This window comes from Carcharhinus amblyrhynchos, chromosome 2, assembly GCF_965287045.1.
Source record: "Carcharhinus amblyrhynchos chromosome 2, sCarAmb.v2.hapA, whole genome shotgun sequence".
NCBI classification, from domain to species: Eukaryota; Metazoa; Chordata; class Chondrichthyes; order Carcharhiniformes; family Carcharhinidae; genus Carcharhinus; species Carcharhinus amblyrhynchos.
The window spans coordinates 37,041,070-37,060,573 of record NC_137325.1 but is presented as its reverse complement, the minus strand read 5'-3'; the positions used below and the strand labels follow the sequence as shown (position 1 = coordinate 37,060,573).

The 19,504-nt window shown below is 40.2% G+C and overlaps 1 protein-coding gene across 2 annotated transcripts in view; it reads right to left on the bottom strand.

Annotated features, from left to right (window-relative positions):
• LOC145353754 (mitochondrial calcium uniporter regulator 1-like) overlaps positions 1-19,504 on the bottom strand; it is a 51,464-nt gene that overhangs the window by 20,382 nt on the left and 11,578 nt on the right. Inside the window, exons 2-5 of one of the 2 annotated variants that reach the window (XM_080204530.1) lie at positions 13,970-14,089; positions 10,677-10,780; positions 8,130-8,231; positions 5,444-5,485 (exon numbers count right to left, since the gene is read on the bottom strand). In XM_080204530.1, coding sequence (XP_080060656.1) covers positions 5,444-5,485; positions 8,130-8,231; positions 10,677-10,780; positions 13,970-14,089 — 368 coding nt within the window. Of the gene's footprint in view, positions 1-5,443; positions 5,486-8,129; positions 8,232-10,676; positions 10,781-13,969; positions 14,090-19,504 lie in introns of those variants that run through there. The other variant, XM_080204538.1, reaches the window with a different exon arrangement.

Below are 19,504 nucleotides of genomic sequence, written 5' to 3'. Positions count from 1 at the left end.
CAAGGAGAAAATTAAAACGTCAGAATCACAGATTAGAGAGTTAGAAAAGAGAAACCAAACAAAGAAAATAGCAGTATTGTTAATACATCAGTTAGCTGGACTAATTGAACAAGTAGTCACTTCCACTAAGAGGTGGAGTGGGGATAAAAAAGATTAAGGAATTAGAATTCAGAGTAAGGGAACTGGAGAAACAAAACCAAGTGTTAGAAGACTACTGCAGAGGGACATCACCTCCCTACCCCGGCAGTATGACCAAATAGACCCGATAGTCTGGGCAGGGGAAGGAAACCGAGGGGGATTAGACGCTCCTCCTCTGCAAATAAATTTTAAAAAAAGGAGAGACGGTGTGTGTTAAGCAATACCCTATACCTTTGCAAGGAAAAAAAGGATTACAGCCAGTAATTGAAGGATTGGTTAGAGATGGACTGTTAGAACCCTGCATGTCCCCTTATAATACCCCTATATTGCCTGTAAAGAAGCCTGAGGGAACGTACCGCCTGGTACAGGACCTAAGGGCCCTGAACCAGATAGTGACGATGCGACACCCCATTGTCCCTAATCCTTATATTTTATTAAGCAAGATTCCTCCTGATCACGGATGGTTCAGTGTAGTGGACCTAAAAGATGCATTTTGGACATGCCCACTGGTGGAAGAAAGTCGAGACTTATTTGCTTTTGAGTGGGAAAATCCTATCACAGGACGGAAACAGCAGTTCAGGTGGACAGTGCTCCCACAGGGGTTCACAGAGTCACCAAATCTTTTCGGTCAAGTCTTACAGCAGGTGTTAGAAAGATTTAAAAAGCCTGATGAAATCACGTTACTACAATATGTAGATGACCTACTAGTAACAGGAGGAGGAAAGGAAAAGGTAATAGAAGCCACAAATAGCTTATTGAATTATCTGGGACAACAGGGATTCAGGGTGTCAAAGAAAAAGCTGCAGTACGTAGAGAAGGAAGTTAAATACCTTGGACACCTAATCAGTGAGGGAAGGAGAAGAATAGATCCAGAAAGAATACAAGGAATCCTAGATCTAAATATACTATGGACTAAAAAGGAACTTAGGAGGTTCTTGGGATTAGTAGGATACTGTAGATTGTGGATCAAAGGGTACGCACAGAAAACTAAACAACTATATTTGAAGCTGTTAGAAGAAGAACCTAATGTTTTAAAGTGGACAGAGGATCTAAGCTGATAATAGAAACGAAACTCCCTTGGACTAAGTGCTTACCAAAAGCACTTTTTGCGTATTTGTACAGCTCCTCGAAAGGATTTGGGTTTATCCCCCTATGAAATGCTATTTGGACTACCTTATATGGGGGCAGTCGGGGAGTTACCGGTTCCTGAAATGAATGATCAATTTGTAAAGAAATATATACTGGGCCTGTCCTCCTCGATATCTTCCCTTAGGAAACAAGGATTATTGTCGCAGACTCCAGCCCTCGACTTCACGGTACATACAATTCAACCAGGAGATCGGGTCCTGGTAAAGTCATGGAAAGAAACTAAGCTGCAACCGGAATGGGAGGAACCATATGAAGCACTCCTAACAACTGAGACAGTAATCAGGACTGCTGAAAAGGGGTGGACACATCATACTATAATCAAGGGACTGGTAAAACCTCCAGATAATTCCAACACGTGGATGGTCAAACTGACTGAAGAACCTTTGAAGCTGAAATTTAAAAGACTCTAAATAATCAATTTTTAGTTGCGGCGTGAGCGCGGGAAAGGAACTGTTTTGAATTAAGTTCTCTCCTAAAAGGTAACGAGAAAGGGATAGAATGGAAGGGGTAACCTGGATAATGCTTTCCTTCCTCTTGTCCAAGAGAGTACTTACAAGTATGGGATATAATTCAGATAAGTTAGAAGAGGACAAGGGAAACACTATGAGCTCAGTTACGGTTCCGGATCTCACTACAACACAGGTAGTAGAGACAGACCTGTGTTCTTTGGTAATATGTGGGGATCTGGTGAGCCAGCAAAAATATTCGGTAGAATCCTTACAATTTTATGCCGACGGAAAGTATCCTTGGGGTAAACTCCCTTCCATAATATCCCTTCATCAGAAACATATGCAGCCAAGATCAGAATGCCTAGATAAGGAATACAATCTTATAGGGACCAAATGGACTGAAAAAAAAATAAGCAGTCCAGTCTTAGATCCTAAGAACCTCTCCCGGTACTCCATAGCTGGTGGGCCCTTCTTTACAGGTAACTGGACCAGGGACCAACAATTGCACCAGGCAGTATTTGGAATTAGGGTAAAGGAGGGAGGAAAAGATAGCAAATTGAAATGTTTCCGAATCTATGTAGATAAAAATTTGAAAACACCTGACTAGAATGATAAGGTTCCCCAAAACGACCCAAGGGCAGTAAGAGTGGTCGAAGTAAACAACCTAAAACAAATCCTTGAAATAGAGACTGGGTATGAGGAGACTAATGCCTGGGTAGAATGGGTCAAATACACTGTAAAAAGCTTAAATAAAAGCAATTGCTATGCCTGTGCGTCTGGGAAGCCAGTGGCCCAAATAGTACCCTTCCCTCTGGGATGGAAACGCGACAGAAGAGGTATGGAGTGCATGTTAGCCCTGTATCAAGAAAAGGAAGCATGGGGCAACCCGAACTGCACATCCCTATCCCTGATGTTCCCTCCTGTGGAAGCAAAGAACTTAAAAACTCCCCCTCAGTTTCTCACTGCCGTTGTGAATCACACTTCATGTGTGAACCGACAAAGGGCAGAGTTAACTCATAATATGGGGGAGTTAGAATCATGCTCAGAGGTCAGGAGCATTACAGAGAACGGAATGGGAGGGAACTATTCATCATTGAAAATCCCCAGAGCAGATATATGGTGGTATTGTGGAGGAAGGGTACTGAGGCCAACTCTAACCCCCTCAGTGGAAAGGTACATGTGCAATTGTCCAGTTGGCTATACCATTTACCCTGGCATTTGAAAAATCAAAAGGATCAGGAAAAACAAGAGATCAGTGATAGGAATTTCTTTTGATGGAAAGATATATCTAGATCCCATAGGAGTGCCTTGGGGAGTTCCAGATGAATTTAAAGCTCGAAATCAGATTACAGCTGGGTTTGAATCCTTGTTTTGGTGGGTAACAATAAATAAGAACGTAGATTGGATAAATTATATAAGATTGGGACGAGCAAGTGAATAGTATGTTAGCCAAACTGGAACAACCTACTCGCGCATATCTGGACTAAACCTGGAAAAAGGGATGCTAGTGAAAAATTACAGACAGTAAAAAGAAAAGGGGGGATTGTGAGAAGTAGTGTAATTTTTAAGGCTGCAAGAGCTAACAGTACAATCAACAGTGATGGACGAGTTCAGCAGCATACAGAAAGGGGGAGGCACATGACAGACAGTTAACTAGGTTACACGAAACAGATAACCGCAGTGATGAGATTAAGCGCAAAATGGGAGTTGAGAGAGTGTTAATTGAAGGAATGACACAATACAAGCCATTTACAGTGTTTAAAGTTAACAAGGTTAACAGCCAAATAAGGGGGAATAACACAATACAAGCCATCACAATGTTTGAAAAACAGTATAAAATGTGCTGCAAATCTATGTAAGGTGTGCCTATTTTGACTAGACACCCGGTCTTGCAAGAACGACAAATAAAATCTTGCTCCTTCAGAACTTGACTTGACTAAATTGTTTAACTGTGAGCTGTGTTTCTCACATAATATACCAAAAACAAAGAAATCTAATCATCTTATAGAGCTCCTGAAATACTTGAGCATGCCCAAGAGTTTACTAAACTCTGAGAACCCTTGTTTTTGCACAGTTAAAGCTCCTTACAGGACAAACTGTGGGAACCAGTTATGTGTTTGGAAACATCTTTAGACATACAAGCTAACACCTGCATTTAGTGATATAGCCTGTTACGTAATTTCCATAAATCATACCAGCATACAATGCTCACCAAGTAATCACACTACGTTTCATACACAAGATTTAACAGTAGTATCAAAGCAGATTACAGCAAAAGCTTAAAGCGATCAGAATGATAAACTACAATAAGGGAAGAAATATATAACTCAAGATGGTGTTACAGGTATTATTGCACGTACACAAAATTCTTTCTATTGGCTTCTCTAGGAATGCATGTGAGCCAACACTGCTGTGTGCAACAGTGAGCTGTCCCCATCAGTAGTCTTACATACCAGTGAGCTTTTGTTTTTCTATTCCAGACGAAAAACGATCAAGAAAACAGATTGCATCATTTTGTTTCCTTGTTCACAAGCTCAATTTGTTTGATAGTTATCAAGATGTAACAAATGTCACACAATCATGAAAAGTATTTTGAGTATTTGTTCTTTATGGGGGACTGAACCACATAATATGAAAGCTGGATACATAAATGGGTCAGAACAGCAGCACAGTGATTAACATTGCTGCTTCACAGTGCCAGGGACCTGGGTTCGATTCCCAGTTTGGGTCACTGTCTGTGTGGAGTTTGCACGTTCTCCCCATGTCTGCATGGGTTTCCTCTGGGTGCTCCAGTTTCCTCCCACATTCTGAAATACGTGCTGGCCAGGTGTATTGACCCGAACAGGCGCTGGACTATGGCGGCTAGGGGAATTTCACAGTAATGTCATTGCAGTATTAATGTAAGCCTTACTTGTGACTAATAGTTGAACTACCGCTCTCATTCCTTTGAGCAAAGTTATCAATACAAACATTCTGATCGCAGATGAGCTTAACAATACAGTAAAATGTATTGCAAACTACAAGGGGCATGAAATTTAAAAAAGACAAGTATAAATAGAAAACATCTGGTTTTCATAGCCATGATTACCAAAGTTGTGGGCTGCAAGTGGTATTATGTTGCCGTTAAATACCCAGTTACACCTGACTGAGTAAAGTACAACACAAGTTGTTTCAAATAGTGATGTGGGAGCAGGAATGTTGAAACTCCTTCACGATTGTTGGTTGTGGGGGGAACCACAGCTTGTGCCTGAATCCTAACAGACTGCAACTTCAGGAATTGTCCAATGATCTGCATGTACACTCAGCCACAAAATCCAACCAATACTCGCAAATTCACCAAGAAAGAAATTAGAATGGGATACATATCATCTGTGGCTTCGTAAGCATCCTAGTTCTTGAGTACCCAAATGCAGTTGGGACATCCCTAATGAGTGTTTGTCCCATCCTGCCTGGGCAATTATAGTTGGGTTGACCATTAGTGATGGACAGCAAGTAAGGGAAAGCGCAAATGAAATGGAATGGAGAGAATGGCATAGCACATTTTTGTCTGTTTCAGAAATGCTCAAATCATTATTTTCCAATACATACTCCGAATGCAATTTTGTGTGGATATATATTTAAAAACCATTACTACTGAAATTTATGAAGCCAACATTTATATAGCTTTGAATTTATCCAATCATCAATAACTTAGAAAAGGGACTTACTATTAGCTGCTTTTTAAGTTGCTGCAATTCAATTTTCAATTTCTGAAAAAGAAAATTGCAAATCAGTCTTCTCAAAATACAGAAAAGTCCAGGTGAAGCATTTAGAAGCATCCTCATTTAGCTATATAAACTATATACAGCTGGTTCATATAGTGTCAAAGTTCAGACCCACTGGCATGTACTTGCAACAAAAAACACATACTGCTACATTTTTAACCAAATCAGTTAACCTTTCAATTCTACAGATTTGAACTATGAACAAATAATACTCAAACTGGCCTCCCTGTTCAGAATTAAAAATGAATCCTGCCCCACTTTTGGTTGAACGTGCTCACTCTGAGTACAGTTCACGGAAACCATGCAGCATTAGTAGCTCATATCCAAGAGGTGAACTTCTCTACAAAATTTAAGTGATCAAATTAGTGTAGAGTTGCAGGCTATTTAACCACAGAGATAATCACAAAAGGACCCAAATGGTTTTCTCTTCCAGTCCTAAAAGCACTGAGGATTATCTGTAGTGCCCTTATTTTCATTTTAGCTTAGACCAGTTAACACAGAATAGCATTCAAAGCAGTGTTAATTTTACTGCAACAATTGTTCACTTAATAACAAGCTAATTTATAAGTTACCTTGGAATAATTCTCTTTTGAATAAAAATTCAAAATTCATTTAAATATACATCCCACCTCCTTCCATTTCTTTTCCCCATCACCCTTATAAATGAGCTTGATGCAAACAGGATTTCTCGATTAGGTGGCAAACTGCTGATGGATTGCTGCATGGTTTTTGTAAACAATAAATTGGATTTTTACTGCACCAAAAATGATATTTAGATAGCAACTTTAAGGAGATGCAAAGTTCCAAGATCCTTCACAGAAGGATAATAAAGTATAGGATACTGCACCAAATAAGGAGATCAGTTAACAAAAGCTTGGCCAAAGAGTTTGCTTTTCAGAAGCATCTCTGAGGAGCCAAGATAGGGAGGCAGAGACACGCAAGGAAGTATTCCAGAGCTTGGGACCTAGGCAACTGAAGGTACGGCCACCGAAGGTGATGCAATTAAAACCAGAGGAAAAGTGCAAGGAGGCCAGAATTAGATGAGCCAAAATTCCTTGTGCCATTCCAGGCCTGGTGGAAATGGCTGAGATAAGGAAGGCAAGGCCATAGAAGGATTTGAAAACAAGTAATTTCTAAAGTCAAGGCATTGCGTGACAGGAACAAACATTGGTCAGTGAGCACAGATGAAAGGGAGAAAGGACTTGCTGTGAGTTAAGTACGAGCAGCAGCATTTTAGATGATCTCACATTTATAGAGGGAGAATGTAAGAGACCATCCAAGTCTAGTGATCCAATCTAGAATTAACGAAGGCATGAATGAGGGTTTCAGCAGCAGATAAGCTGAGACGGGATGAAGTGAATGATATTACAAAGGCGGAAATAGACAATCTTAGTGACAGCATGAATGACATCAAAAGATCATCGTGGCATCAAATGAGACACCAAGAATGTAGATGATCTGGCTTAATCACAGACCAATGCCAGAGGAATGGAGCCAATACCCAGACAATGGAATTTGGGGCAGCAACCAAAAACAATGGTGTCAATCTTCTGAATGCTTAATTAGGAGGAAATTTCTGCTCCTATGTTGGATATTCAACATGTAATCTGATAATTTAGCAATAGTGAGGTGTCAGGAGAGGCTGTGGTGAAATAGAGCTGGATGTCATCAGAATACTTGTGAAAACTACTGCTTTTAATGATGTCACCTAGGGTCAACATACAGATGAGAAACAGGAGGGGACCAAGGTTAAATCCATGGGGGAAGCTGGGGGGAACTGTGCAGGAAGAGAAGCTGTTGCAAGTGATTCTCTGGTCAGCTAGATAAGAATGGAATCAGATGAGAGCAACCTCAGAGCTGGGCAATAGTGAGGGGGTGTGAGGAAGATGGTGTGGTTAATCGTGTCAAAGGCTTCGAACAGCTCAAAAAAGGACGATAAAGGAAAGTTTATCTTTGTTAGAGCCACTTGGGATGTCACTTGTGACTTTGAAAAAACTGTTTTGGTACTAATCGCAGGGATTGCAATTTGATTGGAGGAATTCAAGCATGGAGTTCCAGCAAAGTTGAGAACAGTTTTGGGAGGTGACAACATGATCAAGTACGTGAAATAAAAGGGAGGTTAGATATGACACAGTAAATTGCAATGGATAGTGGGGTCAATGGCTGGTATTTGAGGAGAGAGGTATGAAGGAAAACACCTCTCAAAAGGAAACCATTTACAAAATTGGTTATTAAGATGAAAACCATTTACAATATTGGTTGGCACAGTGGCTAGCACTAGTGACTCAGAGCGGCAGAGACCTGGGTTCAATTCCAGCCTTGGGTGACTGTCTGTGTCGAGTTTGCACACATTCTCCTCGTATCTGTGTGGGTTTCCTTTGGGTGTTCCAGTTTCCTCCGTCTGAAAGGCGTGCTGGTTAGATGCATTGGCTTTGCTGAATTCTCCCTCAGTATACCTGAACAGGAGCCAGAGTGTGGTGACTAGGGGATTTTCAAAGCAACTTTACTGCAGTGTTAATGTAAACTGACTTGTGACACTAGGAAATGAATTTCAAACTAATATAGGGACAAGGACATGGAAGTTGAGTGACTTGGTGATTTAACATCCAGCTTAAAACTGACAACTCACTTCATTTGCTGCTCGTATTGCTGAAAACTCACTCTTCTCCAATATGATCATGTCCTTTTTCACAGCAGTTATGTGTGACATAATATGCTGAAGCATTATCTCCTGTAATAGAAATACATTGTACAAAATTTTATTACAAGGCAATCAAAACCAAAAGCAGGTGCAATTGGGGCTCATGACTAGATTAAAAATTTAGTACCATAAGCAGACATCAAAATAGAAACAGGGGGATTAAACTTTAGTACGGATCTAAGAAAAAGATAGCTGCACTTAATCCTCTGAATGGTAACCAAAGGGATTTTGATAAAGCTTTAAAAAGTCATTATGAATTCTGAAGTGAACATAATTAGAATTAACTTGAAGTGAAAGTGTAAAAATACCTTGTTTATTAAATCCACTCAGATTCCACTAACAGGCAATTAGTAGTTTGCAATGCACAATTTTCATGTGTAGTTTCAGGGAATGGGGGTTTTCAACTTTTCAGAACACAACCAGAGACTACAGCTTATTGTCTCAACTACTCCATTATATCCAAACCAAAATTTGATGAATGCTTCAGCTTCCAGATACCATTTCAGTTTCTGTTCAGAATCCAAAAAGACTTGATTTGTGGTTTTAAAGTGAAATGACCAGAGCTTATGAATTCTGGTATCCATATATTCAGTTTTACAGATACTGACAACTATCAGCATGCTGACTGTACTTCAAGTGGCATGGTGGCATAATAGTTAGCACTGTTACCTCAGTGCCAGGGACCTGGGTTCAATTTCAGTCTTGGGTCACTGTCTGTGCAGAATTTGCTCATTCTCTCCATATCTGCATGGCTTTCCTTCGAGATCCTCAGTTTCTTCCCACAATCCAAAGATGTACTGGTTGGCTAGTTGGCCATGCTAAACTGCCCCTTTAGTGTCATGGGGACCAGTAGGGTAAATACATGGGGTTACAGGGATAGGGCCTGTTGTGGCTCAATTGCCAACATGGTCCTCTTCTGTGTGTAGGGATTCTATCATTCTGTGAAAAACTCCCATAGCTAAGAAAAATCACTATTACAATTCAAATTATTTTCCTCTCGACAGTTTAAGTGAAATCTGATACACAAATAGAAACTGAGGGCTGATTCCCCTGTCAGGCACGTGCATTGAAGAACTAATGCCTTTAAAGAGCACTAATCTAGAAATCATAGACCTGGAGCTAATTATATTCTATAATATTTTATAAGGTTGCAAGTTAATCCATTTTAATCATAGAAAACATTCTTTTTGGTTGTATCACAGTTTGCTCCTGCTCTGCCCAAGACCACAAGAAACTACAAAGGGTCATGAACAAAGCTCAGTCCATTACACAAACCAGTCTCCCATCCATTGAGATGGTCTACACTTCCTGCTGCCTTGGAAAAGCAGCCAGCATAATTAAGGACCCCACGCATCCCGGATCCTGTTCTGTCGGGAAAAAGATACAAAAGTCTGAGGTCATGTACCAACTGACTCAAGAACAGCTTCTTCCCTGCTGGCATCAGACTTTTAAATGGGCCTACCTCGCGCTAGGTTGATCTTTCTTTACACAATCACTGTAACACTATGTTCTGCATCCTCTCCTTTCCTTCTCTACGACTGGTATGCTTTGTCTGTGTAGCATGCAAGAAATAGTTTTCACTGTATACTAATACATGACAATAATAAATGAAATAAAAAAATTTTGGAAATCCTCTGCTAAACTTTCTGCATGTTCAGTTTTCTTTAAGTGCAGCTGAATACTATGCATCTGAGTTATTGATGTACCATGCAAGTGGTTATACTCTAAATGACTAAAAGCAGACAAAATATGAAACACAGAAGTGCAAATTAAGCTGCAAACTATAAAAGGCTCAGATTTAACTTTACAGCTCCTTGGAGATATTTCAATGTTAAGCGTTCATTGGTATGGGAACATGGAAAAAAATACAAAAGGAAAGGAACAATCTGTTTTTCATTTTGTTTTGTTGGGGTAATATGGTTAGTTATTCAGGTAACATCTGTCTGCCTTCACATTTTGTGTCAGATTATAACTTATATTACAGAAGGCTATGGAGTAGAAAAGGACATTTCTTCAAGAATATTCTGACATGAAATGTCCATGACTTTTTACTTTGGAGTTTTTCACATTTTGTAGATGAAAAAGGCAGGGACAAGGCTCACCAAAAAGAACACAAATCATGTTAAAGGAGGAATGTAATTTCAGTGTCAGATTTTAATCTGAGGTCCTTTAAGATCACTGATCAAATTACAAACCTGCAAAATGTTGTGTATCCTTTGTTGCTTGCAAAATGCAGTGTCACATTTCAAACATCAAACAAGAACATACTTTATCACTGGGGCAGAAACAAAAACAAAAATACTGGAGGCACAGGTCAGGTAGCATCCATCAGTAAAACACGAGGCAGTGTGCACTTGAAATGTGTTTTCTCTTCAGATGTTGACTGACCAGCCAAGTCTCTCCAGCATTTTCTGTTTTTGCTTTATTTCCATCTGCTGCGATATTTTGCTTCTTGTATCACTAGGGTTGTCTTACTTGTTGAATTTTGGTTGCCATGTCCTTGTATGTAATTTCCATACTGGAGTTTGTAACTCTTAGCAGTGCAGCTACCACAACCTCTGATTGCTTTGCGCTGAAACCTACAAGAAAAACAGCAGTTATCAGGAAAGCCTGACAGAATCAAAGCATTAGTGTGAAATTTAACAAGATTAGTGAAAAGGTTGGTAGACTGTAAAACAGCATCTACCAAAAATATAACATTTACCATTGAACCTCTATTTTAAATATGTCTCCACAAAATAATCCCACTCTCATTATACCCACAAAAATCAATCCTCAAATCAGATAAGGGCAAATACTAGTTTTTATCCAAAGTTCTCCAGCATTTTACGTTTTTGCTTTATTTCCATCAACTGCCATATTTTGCTTCTTGCATCACTAGGGTTGTCTTACATGTTGAATTTTGGTTGCCATGTCCTTGCATGTAACTTTCATACTGGAGTTTGTAACTCTCAACAGTGTAGCTATATCAATTTACTTTGTGCTGAAACTTGGGCAGCACAGTGGTTAGCACTGCTGCTTCACAGCACCAGGAACGTGGGTTTGATTCCCGGCTTGGGTCACTGACTGTGTGGAGTCTGTACATTTTTCCTGTGTATGCATGGGTCTGTACATTTTTCCTGTATCTGCATACTAAATTGCCCCTCAGTATCCTGGGATATGTAAGTTAGAGGGATTATCAGGGTAAATGTGGGGTTGTGGTGATAGGGCCTGAGGTGGGATTGTTGTCAATGCAGACCCGATGAGCCTAATGGCCTCCTTCTGCACTGTAGGAATGCTATGATTCTCACATGATAGCTGATATCCAGAAATACTACTACTTCTGTTCTCTTATTTCAACTAGATCATTTTTATCAGCTAATGCTACATCTTGTGTTACAATGACATTTAAATGTCAATTATCCTTCCCAGTTTCTGTTCGACTGATTATAAACCTCACTTTCATTTAGCCAGTTGAACTACTACAGCTTTAAAATCAACCCTGCACAGTTAACAAGAAAATGCTATTTACCCGAATACATTTAGTCCACTTTAATGTATTTTTTGTAATTTCATTAATACAATAATGTTGTAAAAAATAAAACAGATTTCAACTACTTGAACTAGTGGTAGGATTTTAATCATTCAAAAAAATCCCCAGTACGGTTGGAAAATGAAGGAGGCTGATCAACAAAACCATGTATTCAAATCAACAATTTTATTTGCAAAATTCCAAAATTTTTATTCCGCAGGTGGAGGTCCACCTCGTGTCAAATGAGGGGCATGCACACAGTGGGTCATGCGTGGGCTGCTCTTGGAAGTTCCAGGAGTGGCCTAGTACTTCGTGTCGGTGTGTGTGCTTGATCCTGGACTGGTAGACGGGCGCCACAACAGCTCGGTGACTAGCACTGCTAGCTGTGCAGATACATGGATTTGGGCCTGTGTCTGTGGGAGTTTGCGCATTCTCCTTGTGGTTGCGTGGGTTTCCTCCGGGCGCTCCGGTTTCCTCCCACACCCCAAAGATGTGCTCTTAGGCTGATTGGTTTTACCAAATTGACACTACTCTCCCCTGAATCTGGCTAAGTTAGGGGTTCCATTCGTAGACACGCAGGGTAGAATAGGTGTAGGGTGATGCGGCGGCACGGGCTCGTTGGGCCGAAGGGCCTGTTTCCCGTGCTGGGTTGTTCTTTGTTCTAAAAACAAGCTATTAGATGCAACCAAAGAGGTTAAAAAAAGCAAACAATGAATAATGGAGACTTAGGCGCATTAAATAGAAATAACCTGCCCCATAGTATGTTGTGGTTGCTAGGCTATTCATGTCAAATGACATTACACCCTCAAAGGGAGAGAGTCAAATTACTTACTTTTAAAGCACAATGATTGAGTGGATGCTATTGAAAATTATTTTCCACTCAATTAGATCCTACAACAGCTTTGGAAATGCATTTTGACTGTTATTGTATAGGATTCTAAATAGTTATCAATATGGGCATATACAAGAAGCACCAGCAAGTGGTTCTCCTTTTTAGTTGGAAGTACGTGAATTGTAAATGACCATTTGCAATTGTACACATTATTGGAAAATATGAGATTCAATTGTCCTGCACTGCTTTACAATCATTTACATTACACGAAATACAACACTAGCATCTATGTTGTTCTAATTTCTCTATGCTAAATGTGTATACGTATTATACATCACCACTAAGATTTTCCTTGTGTCTCTGAGATCAATTATGTATCTTTGGTTATTACAAATATTCAAATATAGATGTTAGTGATACAAAAATATAACTTTCTTGCACCAGGGATAACTTATCCTTTGCTACACAAAGCCACTTCAATATTGAAATGGCAGAATATCACAAGTTATATTGGGGTTGATGTTAATACAAAGTCCAAAATACCATAAGGGGGAGACAGTGGCACGGTGGTAGTGCAACTGGATTAGTAATCCAGAGGCCCAGGTAATCCTCTGGGAACCTGTATTGCTGTGGCACTTGGGCATAAATCAAAAGATTTCAGGCTTTGTTAAGAACAAAAGGTATTTATTGATAGAGGAACTAGGTACAGAAATCGCGTTCCAGTTTTTAATCTCACTGGCAGTGACAGTACCACAAGATCCCCCACTGGGCAATGGCAGGCAGCCTCCTGCCACCGAGAACTATGCTGTGGAGCAGGGAGAGTTCCCAGAAATCCTCCCATTGTCAGTCTCATAGGATTAATGGTGATCAAAACTGACAGCTGACAACTCCTTAAAAATCCAGACCATTAACTCTGATATAGCACTATACTCAAACATCTCTCAGTTTAAGCCCCAATTTATTCATATTAGGTTGAAAACCCAATTTCTAAGTGGAATAGCAGATCTTTCATCCCTTCAAATGTTCATCAATTCAAATTCCAGGATGGCTAACTATTTTTGAGTACCTAGAGTTTAAGAGTTTGCTTATTTTCTATCTTTGCAATGAAGCTAGATTACTCAGAACATTTCACTCCTCCAGAATACCAACTGATCTAAGAAACGCAACAGTAAAGGTAAAGTTTATTTATTGGTCACAAGTAGGCATACATTAACACTGCATTGAAGTTACTGTTAAAATCCCTAGTCACGACAATCTGGTGCCTGTTTGGGTACACAGAGAGAATTTAACATGGCCAATGCACCTAACCAGCATGTCTTTTGGGCTTGTGGGAGAAACCAGAGCATCTGGAGCATGTTTTAGTAAAATAGAAAATAAAATCAAGGCAACCTTTCCATCAGAAAATATGCACAAAGTTATATTTACCATATTTTTCCAGTTGTTGCACTACTGCATGAGTATCGAAATAGAACTTCCGACCTTCCAATGGCGGTAGGTCCACTTTCTTAGAGCTATACTGCAAAAATGCTGCAGATGCACATATATCTAAAAGAGAATTGATAACTTTAGGAGGAGAAAAACTGCCATTAACTTTCTGAAGTAGACAAATAGAGGACAGGAAATAAAGGTAAACCTTGAAAACGTTATTTGATTCAAACCTGTCGCACAGTGAAACCAAATATTTTCACCAAATCTTCGCCCTCAAATTGGTTCTGTTCGTTAAACTGGATCATAAAATGAAACTCAACAGCAGGTGGCAACAGCTAACAATTGCCACGAGGGCTAAAAGTACTTTCATATATCTTACTCTGGCAAACGTGTTTGACTGTTATAAAAATGAAAAACCTATTTTCATTACTTGAGAACGAAGAACAACACAGCACAGGGAACAGGCCCTTCGGCCCAACAAGCCCACGCCGTCAGAAACACAAAACCTTGTCTAACATTAGTCAACATCACTAACAGACAGCATTTCAGGTAGTGCCACAAAAACTTTGCAATTTCAGACAATCTCAAGTTGATTCAGGGAATCATGTTAGAAGTTGAATATTCTGCCTTCTTGGTGTTTTTTACTCATATCATGGCCCTGGTAGACAGAGGGGAACCAGCGGATGTGGTGTGCGGTAGACAGAGGGGAACCAGTGGATGTGGTGTTTCTCGATTTTCAAAAGGCGTTTGATAAGGTGCCGTACAAAAGGTTGCTTCAGAAGGTTAGGGAGCATGGAGTTGGGGGTAAGGTGTTAGCATGGATAGAGGATTGGTTGTCTAATAGGAGGCAGAGAGTTGGTATCAAGGGGTGCTATTCTGATTGGCGGTTGGTGACTAGTGGAGTGCTGGGGCCTCAGCTATTTACCATTTATATAGATGATCTGGAGGAGGGAGCTGAGTGTGTCATCAACAAATTTTGTTACCCTACAAAGATGAGTGGAAAAGCAAATTGTGCGGAGGGTGTGGAAAGTCTGCAGAGGGATCTGGATAAGCTGAGCGAGTGGGCGAGGACCTGGCAGATGGAGTACAATGTTAGCAAGTGTGAGGTTATCCACTTTGGCAGAAATAATAGTAGGAGGGATTACTATATAAAGGGCAAAAAGCTGCAGCATGCTACGGTGCAGAGGGACCTGGGGGTCCTTGTGCATGAGTCGCAAAAACCCAGTGTGCAGGTGATTAACAAGGCGAATGGGATGCTGGTCTTTATAGGGAGGGGGATAGAATATAAAAGCAGGAAGGTCTTGCTGCAACTGTACAGGGCATTGGTGAGGCCGCAGCTGGAGTACTGTATGCAGTTTTGGCCGCAGCACTCACACAAGGATATTTTGGCCTTGGAGGGAGTGCAGAGGAGGTTCACTAGGCTGATACCGGAGATGAGGGGGTTAGACTATGAAGAGAGACTAAATAGACTGGGTCTGTACTCGGAGTTTAGAAGGATGAGGGGGAGGATCTTATAGAGACGTATAAGATAATGAAAGGGATGGATAGGGAAGAGGAAGGAGATTCTTCCCGCTCAGAAAGGACAACAGGACTAGAGGGCACAGCCTCAAGATAAGGGGGGGGGGGGTGCAGTTTAGAAATGAGTTGAGGAGGAACTTCTTCACTCAAAGGGTGGTGAATCTCTGGAATTCTCAGCCCGTTGAAGTGGTGGAGGCTACCTTGCTAAATATATTTAAGTCATGGGTAGATAATTCCCTTGTCTGTCAAAAACTTAAGGGTTATGGGGAGAAAGCGGGAAAGTGGAACTGATCCACTTCAGATCAGCCATGATCTTATTGAATGGCGCAGCAGGCTCGAAGGGCTAGATGGCCTACTCCTGCTCCTATTTCTTATGTTCTTATGTCCCAGTTTGTCCATATTGTTTTTCTATGGACCTCTTCAAAATGCACCAATTATTCAATATTTGTTAATAATAATACTAAAGAATCCATATTTTCAGCATTCTAGCATTTATGGTCATGCTGTCAGTTGCCTAGGCACCATACTCTGGAATTCCCTCCTTAAGATTCCCCACTTCTCTCTTTCAAGGTTGACAGTCAATTCAAGTTCACGATTATCCATCAACATTTTTATGTCAAAATTTGCCATTTTTCTCAATATGTACACCACTTAACGTTTATGTCATCAGTAGATCTACTTCAAGTAGCATTTCATAGAAATCAGAAAGCCTACAGCACAGAAGGAGGCCCATCAAGTCTGTACCGACAACAATTCCACCTAGGCCCTATCTCCGTAACTTCACAGACTTACCCCGCTAATCCCTCTAACACTAAGGGGCAATTTAGCATGACCAATCAACTTAACCTGCACATCTTTGGACCGTGGGAGTAAACCGAAGCACCGGGAGGAAACCTACGTAGACACGGAGAATGTGCAAACTCCATACAGATAGTGGCTCAAGCTAGGAATTGAACACAGGTCCCTGGAGCTGTGAGGCAGCACTGCTAACCATTGTGCCACCATGTTGGCCAAGCTTAGCTAACACCAAATCTCAAGTTCAAGACTGATTACCATAGTGCTCTTGTCACAAAACTTTAAGACATCTATTCCAGATCCAGTCACAGGTGCTGAATGATCATTTTATTACCACTGAACAGCTAAACCAGCTTCTTAAAAAATTAAGAAACTTTCAGCTGCTTTTTCAGGAACAGGCCTATGTTAGTTGAGATATAGGAAATTATATCACAAGTGTTATTAACTAACTTGTTTTTTATTGAAAGGATGATTTGTTGATGGGCACAATACTTGACATTAAGCAGACAGATCAAAACATATTTGTCGAATAGCATGTGGACAATAAATTCAACCCACAAAGCCCAGTTAACTCAATCCTATTTGCACTATTCATGGTTTGTTCTTGTGAATTTATTGGGCCTATGGCCAGGGAGACTGCATTTGCTGTATGCACAGTTCTAATGTTTGTGGGCCTTGTGAAGCGGGAAGCCTAATTTCACTTCAAAGAAACACACATTGCCCAGTGTGCTGCACTTGAAGTAAAAACAGAAAATGCTGCATAAAAATTCAGCAGGGGAGATGGTATTATCACTGGATTATTAATCCATAACCTCATCTTAGGATCTGGGGATGTGGGTTTTAAGTCCACCATGGTGGATATGGAATTCAATCAAAAAAATCTGGAATTAAGAATCTACTGATGACCATGAAACCATTGTCAATTGTTGGAAAACCCATCTGATTCACTAATGTCCTTTAGGGAAGGAAATCTGCTGTCATTACCTTGTGGCCTTTATGTGACTCCAGAGCCACAGGAATGTGGTTGACTCTCAACTGCCCTCCATGGGCAACAAATGCTGGCCAGCCAGCGAAGCACATGTCCAAGAATGAACATAAAAAAGGTCTGGCAGCATCTATGGAGAGAAAGAGTTGTTTCAGGTCTAAACAACCCTGTACAGACCACTCTCCACAGATGCTGTCAGACCTGCTGAGTTTAACCAGCATTTTCTCTTTGTATTTCAGATGCCCAGTATTTTGTGATTATGCATTTCACTTGAATTACTTAGTAAATTTCTGTGCTAGAAATTCCATTACAAATTTAAAAAGACATTTCTATCTGAAATCCGCATCTGAAAGTTAAATATAGGTATGAGATACCGTGTTTGTCTCTGATAAATGAGGTGAAACTGCATCTTCTAGTAGAAATTCTCTAGGTTAAAAATCAGACTTTACAAGATTTCCTGCAATGGTCTGTGGTTTAGTAAATTTACAAATTAATGGGAAACATAATCTTCATACAATCGCGCTATCCACAAAGATAAATAAATCATATACCTCTACTTCAGGGAAATGCACTACTGAACAAAGATTGATAGGTTGAATAATAGTTTGTCAGGAGTGATAGGGAACATAGAAGCTCTTTTCTGTGTTTCTGACCACATTGAGAGATTACACAAGGGATATCACTCAATGCTATCTAAAAGACCTTCACATGGAAGAAAACATTTATTTTGTCACAGCTTGTCGTGATTAAGGCAAACTTTGACAATTTTACCATTAGTTTCTTACTACAACGCTATGTAGTAGCTTAAGTTGTATTCAAAAATAAAAAAAAAATCCCTTGGCAGTACTTAAACAACCAATAAATGCCCAACTCTTGAAAAACATTGAGATACGCTATTGCTGCATTTCACACTGATGGTTTTTGTTTGCCCTTCACCAAATCTGAAGTTGAATAGATGACAATCCAGATAATATAGCATTTCATACTACTAAAAGTCTTTACCTTTCATAGTAATTCTTGTTCATCAGTTAGGTAAGTAACTACAAACGTTTATTTACATATAATAGAGTTGCAGTCTTGTGGCTGCCAGTCAGCTCCCAAGAAGGTTATGGACCAGAAGCACAAGCTGATCATAATGAGCCCCCATCTTGCCCCTTGATAATTTCCTTGGGTCATATGACCCTTACTCTGCAGACAGATAGACACTTAAAGGGAAAATCATCACATCCCTCCTCCTGCAACTTATTTTATACAAAATGTCAATAATCAATTTACACAGTCCGAGATCATTAAACATTTAGTACATTAATTCAGTTAATTATAAATGCAGTCTTTTGGGGTTTTTTAAAAATCATTGTGATGTACCTCTTCTCTCTGGGGCGCTTCCACCGGATTGCTGTCAGCCAAAACCACAATGACAGGTATCTTTCCAAATACAGGAAGCTCAGTTCTGTTTCCATGGAGAAATCAGTCTTGCCTACCACAGGACAACCAGGTACTTCAGTACTTGGATAGTTGACAGCATTTCCAGATGGCAACATTGCTCCTGATGACAGCACTGGCAATTCTTGCTCTCTCAAATGGTCTGTGCTTTGCTGGACAATCCTTCCATCTACATCCACTTTCTATGAAGGGGTCCAGTTTTGGATACAACAATTCCAGGGACCCAATTTGATTCACTTCCAAAATTCCTCACTTATGCTACATCATCCACTGAGAATGACTACATTGACTTACATGAATCATGGTTTGTTCCCAACCCCCTCTCACACAAATTTGGAAACATGCAGCTCATTCTCATTGAGACGACAATTCATTAACAACTCTGTTGGCAGGACTTCAATTGCTGCATGTGGAGTCACCCTATAGTCCAGAAGGAATTGAGAAATTGTGGTTTCCAAGGACTTCCTGACTGCTTCATTAGGCCAGACTTTAAAGTTTGGACGCTCATTCAGCTAGTCTGTTGGACGCTGGATGGTAAGGTGCAGTCCAAATGTGCTTGATACCATTGAGGGTGGTAAAATTCTGGAACTCAGTGCTCATGAAAGCTGTCCTATTATCAGATACCATGACTTCAGGTATTGCGTGGGTGGAAAAACATTGGTACAATTTCTCAACTGTAGCGTGTGATGTCAGAGACTTCACCTCAAACATTTCCATCCACTTTGAACATGCATCGACAAGGAACAAAAACAATGTTCCCACGGATGGCCCAACATAATCAATATGGACAT